This window comes from Varroa jacobsoni, unplaced genomic scaffold (assembly GCF_002532875.2).
Source record: "Varroa jacobsoni isolate VJ856 unplaced genomic scaffold, vjacob_1.0 scaffold_1405, whole genome shotgun sequence".
NCBI classification, from domain to species: domain Eukaryota; kingdom Metazoa; phylum Arthropoda; class Arachnida; order Mesostigmata; family Varroidae; genus Varroa; species Varroa jacobsoni.
In genome coordinates this window covers 55,567-67,324 of record NW_019214307.1, presented here as the reverse complement: position 1 = coordinate 67,324, position 11,758 = coordinate 55,567, and the positions used below count along the sequence as shown (strand labels likewise).

The window sequence follows — 11,758 nt, the reverse complement described above, 5'->3', positions numbered from 1 at the left end:
ACTCAATACGAAATGTGGTTAGGGCTAGCATAGTGCTAACATAGCCTAACGAAGCTGAAATTGGGCTTATTCTATTCGGCTTCTACATTGTCCGCAGAAGAGTATGTTTATCGGCAGAGGCATTTGTTGAAATATATGTGCGTAAAGGCGAATGTCTTACTTGTACAATGTCAATACTGTGACGCTGTTACTAAACATATGCTTGCGAAGTTCATTATCTCGAAACGAACGAATACGCGCACTGGGTTGTCCGCCCCAATCGACCGTCTGTCTAAGTCGTACATCGTGGACGCCTTGAGGCCTATCTGCTTCGGGCGCCGTGCATGCTTCTCAGCGCTCTTACCCTCGTGCTCACTGATCAGAGGCTGTTGGTCAGCGAACGGAATGATCATCCGTGCCATACTCGTTCAGCTGCCTTATCGATTGAGGAGCACTATCGGTCCATGGCCTGTTCAGTGTTCTTCTTCGTCTCCGTTTGGATGAGTGAAAGGTTATCCGTCACAGAGTTTCAGCACCGATCAAGGCAGGCCGGCAGATAGCACTGCAAAAACGACGCAGCTTTCGTTGTTTGAAAACGGGCCGCGTTGGGGAGGGCTGTTTGCAGAAGATCTGCCAGGTTATTGTTTTTAGATAGGCTCTAAGGCAAGATAATGACCGTGGAACCTATTAATCCAATGTTTTGCTCTGTCAGTTATTGTACGGAAACGAGGCTAAAGAAATAAATACGTACAATTCGTTGCTCTTTGCTTATCTATTTCTGTGAGATTTTTAATCATACTGGAGAGTTCTGCTAACATTCTGTTACTTCTTATATATATATATATATATCTACATAATGATTTCTTCAAATAAGGTTATTTTTTAGGCTGGTGAACCATTTAACTTCTAAAACGAATATTGAACAATTATTAGGATGCGGAATGGGTGGTGACCCATAAAGTGTCCATAATTTTCAGAACCCAAATTGCTAACGCGGCGGCGTAGTGTCGTGAGCAACTGTTGTTATCAGTATATCAGTTCCAATGCCCAGAATACGTAACACTGCCATAGATTATGGGCAAATTTACTGATCTCTGCTCATATTGCTGTGATAATTACAGAATGGCTTAATTGGCGTGTTATTCAATCTATTAGTTAGGGACTCACAATAGGACTAAAGCTTTCGGAACAGATAGCATATAGATGTTAATATTAAACATAAAAAATACACTATTTCAACTTGGTTCATTTAAATTGATTTTTTGTCAATATGTATTTTGAAATGCAGATAAGCATAAATGGGTCGTGGTTTCTCGGTCAAAATAGTTATAATAAAGCAAACGCCAAAATAAAAACGAGACATGTTATCCAACAGGAAAACTAATAATTTTCTAAAAAAATTACGTAAAAACAAGTGAGGAAACACTTTTGTTTGTAATTGAAAGATTGAATAAGATAAGCTGAAACACCATTTCTGTTGCAAAAGAGGTATCGGTGTCTTAAAAAAAGTAGCAGTTACACAAATTCAACTCTGCAAATAGGCTCAACTATAAATTATGTCGGTTGTTGTTTTAACCTTGCCATTTGTGTGATAAGTGAAAAAAACTGAGACTATAAAAGTTCTTAGGTCTTTTACATCAGGTCAAAGCAAAGGTATTTGACGGCAGAACGAATGTATTCGAAATGCCCCTGTTTTTGTCGGATTGTTAGCCCCCGTTATTTATTCCACTACTATTGTCAACACGTTAAAAGCCAAGGCCCGAAAGAAGCGCGAGAATAGTACGCTCCTACAGCTATGAAAGAAGCTACCGAAGGCATCCCTTTCTAAGCGAAAATTCAAGAACTAAATTGACAAATATATTAATATAATGTATGCGTTTACTGATCAAGTGGGACCCCCTCTCTGGGAAGAAAGCAGACCATTTTATGGGCTTCAAATAGACGGATGGGCTGAACCTCCACCAAGACTGCTTCTTGATGCAGTTGGAGCCGTTAGCTATATCAACCTTGTACCTAAGTACCTCCGCTGTAACGAGTGTTCTCTAGCCGCATCTATCCTTTAAAATTAGTTTATTTTGACATGATCTTATGCTCTACATCTTGCTTCCTAGGTTCTGTAAAAACATGATGTATGCAAAGATCACGCGACTACTTCGTGTCTTTCCTCTGGCTTGCTTCATACCGCTGCCGCCGAATTTTCTCACTAAATATTTTACGACACCTTGCCTTGGGCATCACGAATGGCATATTTGCACGCCAATAGGTTCAACAAGCATGGCTCCTATTGACAAAGCGTTCACAATATTATTTTTCATAGCGGTGCCAGAACTGCACAGGAACGCTGCGAAGCGTATACACAAATTCAATCAAATTCCATCTCATTCTGTTCTCCTAGATGGCGTCTACATCTTCTTCCAACGCATCCTTTCCCCTCCTCTTTCTAATTATGTCTGCTTTGCCCCTGTATTTTACCGTTGTAGACACCTTTCTGAAGCGAGCTACGAACACAACTGTAAGTCTGGCTGGCTCAAGCTATGTCGATAGAGTTCTACCCTAATCGAAATGAAGGACAATTTCATTTTATGGGGGAGGGGGGATAGTGGCAGTAAATTCGTCGTTGTCAGCGGCGATGGCGGCGACAGGAGATCGGCTTCTTCTATGGGGAAAGGTTGGGGGTATGAGCGCCGAAAGCATACGACAACGCGAGCGCATCCGAACGTCACCTGAATACGCTGAACGTAATACGACGATGTTGAATCTGTGCTTCGCTAATCCATCTTCTCTCTCGTTCCTTCTATTTCTTTGATCTTCATAGAACTTACGCCGGTTGTAGTCGTAACGTTATGGTTAAAAGGGATTTCGATAACAAAACGAAAAGTAAATATAAAGTATTCGTGCCTTAATATTCCGTCAGCGTTTGTCCCTCTGTGCGAAAATTCGCTACGGACTGCAACGGAGTGCAAACGAAACTGGAATCATTACAGACTTACATTCGGATCTCGGACTTTCCTATGGCTCTTTTCTCTTTTACACCCGCACACTCTACCGTTTTATCATTCTTTTTCTCTACTCGGAACATTTAGGGGTTCTTAGAGTTTGCCTCGGATTATTTCTCTACGTATAGCGTAGTGTTGTACTGTCGCTCGGAACCAGTGTCAGGGGCAGTTCGTAGGGTAGCCATAGAACACGGTGATTAGCTCCAACAATGGGACGGTACGTAATTGCTCTACAAGCATATAATGCTATAGCTATGTATATACATTCATCGTCTGTAGCGAGAGAACGTGCAGCGCTAGGGGCGAGGTCGGTTAGGAGAGGCGGTTGAGAAGGAAGTGAGCAAGACGCGGATCCAACAAGTGTTGAGGATAGCATGGCGACGTGTCCCAGAATGGGGTATAAAAGGACTTTGTAAAAGAGGAATGTTTAATGTCATATAAATGGTGAAATTGTCTGCTAGTTAAAGGACTGAAGTAGAACAGCGTGGAATTTCGAAGCGAAGTAGCAGCTTTAACTAGGCAAAGATGCCAGCCATGGAGGAACTATTGATACTGCTACAAATAGCACTAGTACAGACTACTTAACATAAGGTACTTATGAGTGAGACGCTGATGCATCTGGTGAGATGGTCTACAATTGTTGATTTTGATGGAGAATAAAAATTAAGTTATAAAGAGTCGATACTACAAGCAATGAATAAGCAACAATCAACCAGAGTTTGTTTGTATCGATTAAATAATACGCCGCATATATAATCTGGTGTACGTTCCCTAATTGTTGCGTGTTTATTATATCGCTGCCATTTGTTTGCATTGGGCTAAAATATTCCGCCACCAATATTTGCCCTTTGCAGTGTCGTAAAGTCCATTTCGCTAAACGTTCTATTTAATGCGTGATGCCCCGTTGTCATTTCCGGACGCTCGATGATGTGCTTTAATTTAAATTGTACAGTTGAAAGCTGTGTGTAATTACTGTCCCGTTTTTCCGCATCGAGCACAAGAGCGAAATAACGAAACTGTTTCCGTTGTAGAAATATAGCGAGAAAAACAGACAGAAACCCTGAGCATGATATATTTGATTTGTACTTATCGTTATTTGGGCAGCGACTTCTGCGCATTTCATAATATGGTTTAGAAATGAGAGATGAACCAGAGATCTTAGATCAATCTTGAAATCTGCAAAATTCGATGTATAGAATTGTCGGGAGCGTCTACGTTCTACATAAAGTATAATACACACTAAGCGAGTTTCAGTTGACTTGTGCGCGACATGATGTATTTCTGTTTAAACTAAGTAAGTTATGGCGATAATCGTTCTTAATAATAGAACATGTGACTCAACTTATTTCACGCTGCCCTCCGATGGTGTTTACTCTATTGAGTTCTGAATAACATTTTACCTCGACTCCCATGGGCCGATTGACTGACATTGGCGTTATGATAGATATTTTTTAATCTATACATAGGCTTGCTCCGTGAACATGGGCGCATCTACGAGTCTAAGTGTAAATAGCAGCGTGGAATCGTATTGTATCTCTCAACCAGCTCTGACTACGCAGAGAAGGCTATACTTCACGCCTGTCCGGTTGTTTCCTCTCGCCTTCGCCATTGGGATCAACTTGCATGCATCCATACAATAAGAGCATCCACAATATATGGACGAAAATGGCTACAATCGACGCTGAACAGCTTGTTTGTTGTGAAAACCCGCTGCGTCAATATGGCGGCCTGCGTTGGTGATCCTAGTCGGATGCAGGCCACCCAGATGGGGATCTAGTAGTTGATGTATTTTAGTTATTGTCATCGCAGTGGTAGGATAAAACAGACAGTGTAAAGAGGTGGCTGGCCGAATCTGTCCCTCTGTCCTTTGGATCCCTAGCAGCACACAGGCGGAAGCAGGCTGCCCGCTCCGAACGTCCTAGGACTTGAATAGCTCAATACTAAAATCAACTGTTGCGTATTTCGTGCTGACTTCGTCGATCACAAATGAAAGAATTGCAGCAGTAACTCTGAAGAAGGAAGAGACGCGGGGGTATGGCCGTACATACTGCCAGCCAGCTCGAGAGACCGTCCGCTCGACGTGATCGGCCTCACAGAATACATCTGCTACATTTGGAATGCTCACACACATACGTCCACTCGCGCCCAGTTAGACGCAGTAAACCCTCCTGTTGCTAAAAAGAATAATAGGTCACGCTATGGGTTCTATTCAAAGACAAGCTAAATCGAGGGTGTTTCGGCCTAAACACGAGAGCAGCAGAAGAGTGGACTGAGGCAGTTGTTTTCCACGATGCCGTTATTCTTTATGGAGTCTATACACACAGTGATTAATACACTGTAGTTTGGCATTGGCTCGTTACGTCGGTCTCCTCTGGACCCCCGATGTTGTTAACATGTCAGGCGTTTTACCTCTCACACATAACCCTGAACGATACATATGTATATGTCAGGTCACGGGTACTACCATGTGTACGGCGGGTATTGGTAGCCACGACTGTACTAAGATGCTCTATGATTGCTTAAAGTCCTGCGAGTTTCAGCCAGCATTGCCAACTGCAAAGATCATTCGATAGAAGCTGGGTTCGCGGGCTAAATTCATCCCTTACTATTCTATTCGCCGTTTTCCTGCCTCGATGTCATACTGTACAGTCAATCATAAGTCAATAAGCAGCGCGTCTGTCACGAAACACACTTAGTTATACGATTATATTATCAAATCATGCGTTCCCAGAATCAGCGGGAACCACAGCAACGCCGAGGGCGAGCCGACAATATAGAATAATGCAATGAGATTTGAGGCGCCGCGAGATTGTGACCCGCTGCGGGGAACCAATGGTTATTTTATGTAGGCGGAAATATTGGGAAAAGCTGATTTTGCCGAGACGATAAAGCAACGTCTGCAATCCTTGGACGAAATGGGGTGAGGTTGAGTAGACCTATGCACAAATGTATCCAACATGGTCACTGATTCTACTCCCGAGTATTCTGAGTATGCCTAATGGATGACTCTAACGAGGCTATCTCCACGAATAAGTGACATGACATAGAGGAAAGGAAAAAGCTGTTAGTACTATCAATACGGTAGTCACAATACGAGTTCACGCTAGCGGTTCGCGTACGCACACTTGGCCATCCTGTTTAGTCGATAAAATAAGACAATGAGTGGATAGCAGTGCGCAGGACCAACAAGGAGGACAAGCGAGCTACAGTGGAAACCAAACTTGTTAGTTTACGAGGTCTGCTATTTTAGTGAGTAGAGAACCCTCCTCTTTGGGGACACATGGAGCATCCATGTGTTTGTGTATTAGTCGATACACCTGTATTAGTCTGTTGATAACGCGTTAGTTGGCATTGCTGGAAATTGGTCGTTGCTCAACTGTTCTTGCCGGCGCAAGTACTTGCGAAGAGGGCAAATCGTTGCTAGCTAGGCATCTACCTCCAAAGCCAACGACGACGACCCGTGTGAAATAGCCCAGCAGACTAGGCAATGGGGCATCCAGATCATCATCACGATGGCCAGTCTTTGTATCCCGCGCCCGATCCCCGTCGAACCGAAGCTCCCGGGTGGCCGTCAAAATCAATGTTATGAGGTGGATAGGAGCAAGAGGTTCCTTGGACGCAGGCGAAGCCTACTGTGGACTACACTAAACAGTTTCACGGCCGTTTTCTACATAGCAACACATCGGGCGGACCCCGATGATAGAGCGTATAGAATTTTCGTTGACAAGGACGTGACAAGAAAAATATATAAGAAATCTACGGGTAGCAGGCGTAGAATCCCTTCCCCTGCTGAGCTATACCCGTCTGCTTCCAAAATGGGGCTAATAGGCCAAAAAAAAGAGAAAGCGATTTAAAGTTGAAGGATTACGATCAATGAGGAGAACTGATATATAGCGAAATCGGTGTGCCGGGATATCCGGCTGATCAGTTAGCGGCTGAGAGGTACGCTTTGCCAGTAATTTTGTTGAACCTTCCGATCGACGATTCGATACTAGTCGGCTAACCGACTACTGAGCTATTGTGCCACCGCGTGAGTGACTGGTACGAAAATCGTTGAAGAACAGCTATATACTCGGGCATCGACAGCAGAGATAGCTTTTTCCTAGCGACGGGTTTTGCCGAGAAGAACGCTTGCTTGTAGCTGACTCCGCCGCTGCTGCTACCGCCTTTTCCACCGCTCCTGCCCTGGTTAACTCCCGTAACCAATGACCGAGCGAAAGCGGGCGGCCATGCGACAAGAGCGAGTAACCCCTAGTCGTTCGATGACTCACTCGGTCCCTCAAAGAAATTATGTTCCTGTTGCAGAATCGTTGGCAATTATAGCCTCAGAGTTCGCCCGTCACGGACGCTTTGACCTGTCAACAAGAGGATACACCTCATCCTGGTCTCGCACAATGTCCGTAGCTAATTATAGACAAGGCGATAAGATGCCTATAGAAAGGAGATTACCAAACAGCAGGAAGGAACCCCGAGGCAGTGAAAAAAAGCGCCTTCTCTCGTGTTGCGCTGGCTTTGTGCTTGAGCTGTACACTAGCCGAACCATGTAAACCTTGACAGGGTACGTTGACAACAATAACACAACGTAAAGATCGGCGGGAAAACCAATACCAAAGTATTACAACCCATATGATATTATAGATTCCACTATTGCCACCAACATGAAATAGGCCAAAAGCCTGTAAGACCTAGTGGAAAGAAGCTACCTATGAAACGATAGTCAATTAGACGGTAGGTATTTTTTTTTGATACGACCATATTCCCAGCTGCCTGCTCGTACGGGGGCTACGAAACGTGGCGTTTTCGGTAATGTTGAAAAACACCTGGGGGAACTACCACGAAAACAATCGAATGAAGCTGGCTTTATAGAGATTTCGAAATTGTGCAAAAAAAACATTGTGCAACAATGTAGAATTAGTGGATTTAATATGTTTCGGTAGTTTTGCATGTTCTCCCCTATTCATCCTGGGTTATTACGTCAGCCAGCGCAATTTTACAATCCGCAATACATACTATGACTTCAACAATAGATCTGTATCGATGAAGCCTGGCGTCACACAACGGGGGAAACGTGTCATGTCGCAGTCAGAGCTATTGAATACATTCATATGAAAAATTATGATCTGTGTTTACATATGATGCAAAAAATTGATTAGACCTTCAGGACCAGCGGTATCCTGGCCTATTTCCATAATTCATCCCAGTGAGTTGGAGCATGATAAGGTCTTAGATTAGGATTTTGCGATGCGTTTTACAACTGCTCAGATACTGATAGGATCTAGTTGAGTTTCAAATACCACGCCGCCGTTTAGTTACTTCAGTCTGAGATTAAGAGCACTACAATACACTAAGTGAAATAGTGTTAGATAAGACAGATAGTTGACCGGGGCTTGTGGACCACCAGAAAAAAAAAAGAAAACATGGTATAATAAACAAATAAACATGAACGATATTGAAATTAATGTATATATCTTTAATATATCTGTCAAATATTACATTACGTTAAATAGTTCAAACATTCCTTCTTATAAAATTTTACTGAATATCGTCACAGTCTTAAGACCGTTTATAAACGCATAACCTATTAACCTATGTATATAACGCATAACAGTTGTTTCGTTTTTATTCAAAACGAGCTTGTCTAATTCCCGACAGATGTTTTTTTTTACACCTATTTCTAGAATCTGTATCAGCACGTAACTGACTAATATCTATTTTTCTGGTTTATCCGTTCTGATTTCTTTTCCAGATAGAGCCTTGTAAGCTGAGCTACCGTCAAGTCAATCACAACAACATAGTAGTGGGCGTATTCCGAGACCGTGGTTCGCTTTGCGGCAAGCTCATATTAAAAGGATGCTTACAATGTCAATAGAAATATCGACAACCTATCGCTAGTGAGAATCGAAGGTATATCAGGACAAAATTCGGCTAGTGAGTAATTGTTATTTAGACCCCCTGATGATGAAGGAAAGAGGAGACAGCGAGCATTTTCGCTACTACGAATTGAGGCATATGTAGGCCGTAACGCTGAACCACCATTTGGCATAGCAAGGGCAGGACAAACGGCGGAGTAGACAAAAAAAAACGCAGATCGAAGAAAACGAAAACGTCAAATAGGTGGTGTTTTCGTAACAGATAACAGCGACGACGCAAGAAGGAGAGGAAATCAGGAGCGTAAAATTTCTATCACGCACATACAGACATACCGAAAAATTTCCAGTCTGCTTGTTTCTTATTTACTGTGTATAACTTAATTGCGGTGAACGAACTTGGTACTTTGCGGGAGAACGTGTTGACTATAACTAATTAAACTGACGCGAGGTCATTCGTTTTCCTCAAGTGCCTTTCCGCTGTTGCGGTGGAAACTTTTCTCCGCAAAGGGCTCTTTCCTCAAAGAGAAAATTTTAGCTATTCCCGCGATCAATTATCTGGTCAGCCACTCCTCGTGCAAAGCAGTATTCCGAAGGGCATAAACGCAAATTCAAAAATATCATGGTCCGGAACAGGAACTGCAAATAGTCAATTGCAAATCAAACACACCAACCTAACGGCCCTTCCCGTATTAGTATCCATTCCATTAGTACGCTGTTAGCTGTCCTAGACAGAAAACAGGAACGCTTCTGCGCCACATACGAGCTGAGAGAATCAAACAAATCAAGCGAGATCTGTGCGTTTTGTTACGCGTCGCGCTACCGAGTAGTCCCAAGAGCAAAGGCAAGCTAAAAGAGCAGGCTCAAACAGCCAAACCGCCGGCGACAGAAACAGTGGACAGGTACGACCAGGCGACACTGATAAGGACGTCGAAAAGCAACACTTCAGAGAAGTTTTTAATTCACACTATCCTATAAACTAAACACACTGTCCTATTTAGTGTTCGCGAAAATGTATGGTTAGGTTGCGTACTGTTTCCGCGTGGCGGTGTGCGCGTGCCATAGCATTACCACGAATCCTGATACTACATATTTCTACTGCTACGAATCGAAGTTTTTGATCGCGCAGGTCGTTCCTCGTTCGTCTTTCTGCTTCTTCTTCAAGTAATCATCATAGTAAAGTTTCGTCGGTGTCGCTACCACTAGCGCGGCCACAGTTGCCATTATTCACTCAATTAGTTGCTGGTCATTGCGAGAGTAGCGGCCGAAGAGGCCCGTGAGGAGGCTGTTCGACACTGCCGCCTGAAAAAAACTAGGCAACGTCAGCGCCACCGTCGGTGCCGTCATGTTGGAACCCTCATCGTCTGAAGATGAGGAAGGGGACGAGGGAACCGTCGAAGATGTCTCCGAGCCGCCCACGGTACGTGCGAAGAACAGATTAAAGCAATAAATTTCATTCAATGCCATACATACGTAGACAGAGCGCAGGAGAGATTCAATGCGGTGTGTGTTTGTGGATACGTTTATGTATGTTAAGATAATCTTTCTCATCGGACAATCAGTTAAATATACATATAGAGAATTTTAATCAGATTCAAGCGTAGAAAGAAGAAAATTATGAGCAAGTGTTAGAGGATTCTACTTAGATAAAAATAAAAATCATAATTGGTAATTGGTACACAATGGTTATGTATATAGGGTGTATCGCGGTTTAGGTACAGTTTCGTAGATGAAATACTTGGATTTATGCAAATGTATGCAATAGCTGACTTATTATGCAGTTTCACAAATATTCTAAGTAACGTAGAAGGGAGAGCCATTTTTCGGTCACTCCATTTTGTGCTATTTACCGAAAATATCCTTTTTGGCGGCCGTTGTGCAGACATTTGTTATTGATGAAAATCCAAGTGAGATCATTAGGGTGCAGATTAGAAAAGATACCCACATAGACTGGAAACGATGCGGAACATAACCACAATGTATGGTGTTGACCCTGGGTGATACAATGCATTTCGGGTGAAACTAGACGACTGCCTACTAGTTGGCCATGTCCTTCGGCGAAAATTGCTTCGAATGCTTTTTTATAATGTATTGAAATATCGACATCATGAGCATTGGCTATTATGAACCAACATATTCACGCAAATCTTCTTTATTGCTCATCATTTATAAGCTAATGCTCGTATCTACATAGACTTCCAGCCTTCGTTCTTGTCGACCTCTAGATATCCTTCACTATTTACCTACGGTCTCCGCCATCGTTCTTATATACAGGTGAGAGCAACTGGAAAATCTTACTTTCCCGGTTTGTTCCTCTCCCGGACAAAATTGCATCTCGCGTCCACGCCGTATGAGGGTGCCCCTGTTTTGTATTGTTGCGCTTTTATCTTACATAGTGGCACGTTGCCGCAGACACATGTCCCGCAATCTTTTCCCGTTCAGATTCATTTTACGACTGGCAGCAGTTAGCAGTCCGCTGGAATCATGGAAAGTCTAGATAACCTTCTCAGTCGCTACTATAAAAGGTATTCCATATCCGTAGCGATAATCATGCAGAAACACGAAACAAGGTGCTGACTTAATTCATCTGGTGGATGCTACTAGTACGATTTTCCTAGCCACGAAGAGCTACCAAAAAAAATAAAAGTAAAGAGAACGGCGTTCTGCGGTAGACCTCAGGGTGATAGCTAATACGGTAGTTCTTTCATAGGAAACAATGATAAAGGCAACTGCGATAACCATTGCTGAAGACGCTGCAACTACCTTAATACAAAAATGCAAGAGCGAGAGGAGATCTCGTGTTCGTGGATGCCCTCTTTGGATACCGTTCACAGTTATAGCGGAACCTTTTTGGCAATCAAGCACGTCCTCGTTTGTCCATCTTACTCACACCGTACAAATGTCTGACCATGTGCT

The 11,758-nt window shown here is 43.1% G+C and overlaps 1 protein-coding gene across 1 annotated transcript in view; it reads left to right on the top strand.

The window, feature by feature from the left end:
* Cadps (calcium-dependent secretion activator 1) overlaps positions 1-11,758 on the top strand; it is a gene marked incomplete at its 3' end in the record, with an annotated part of 88,774 nt that overhangs the window by 24,764 nt on the left and 52,252 nt on the right. Inside the window, 1 exon segment of the mRNA XM_022849462.2 lies at positions 8,722-10,262. Coding sequence (XP_022705197.2) covers positions 10,188-10,262 — 75 coding nt within the window.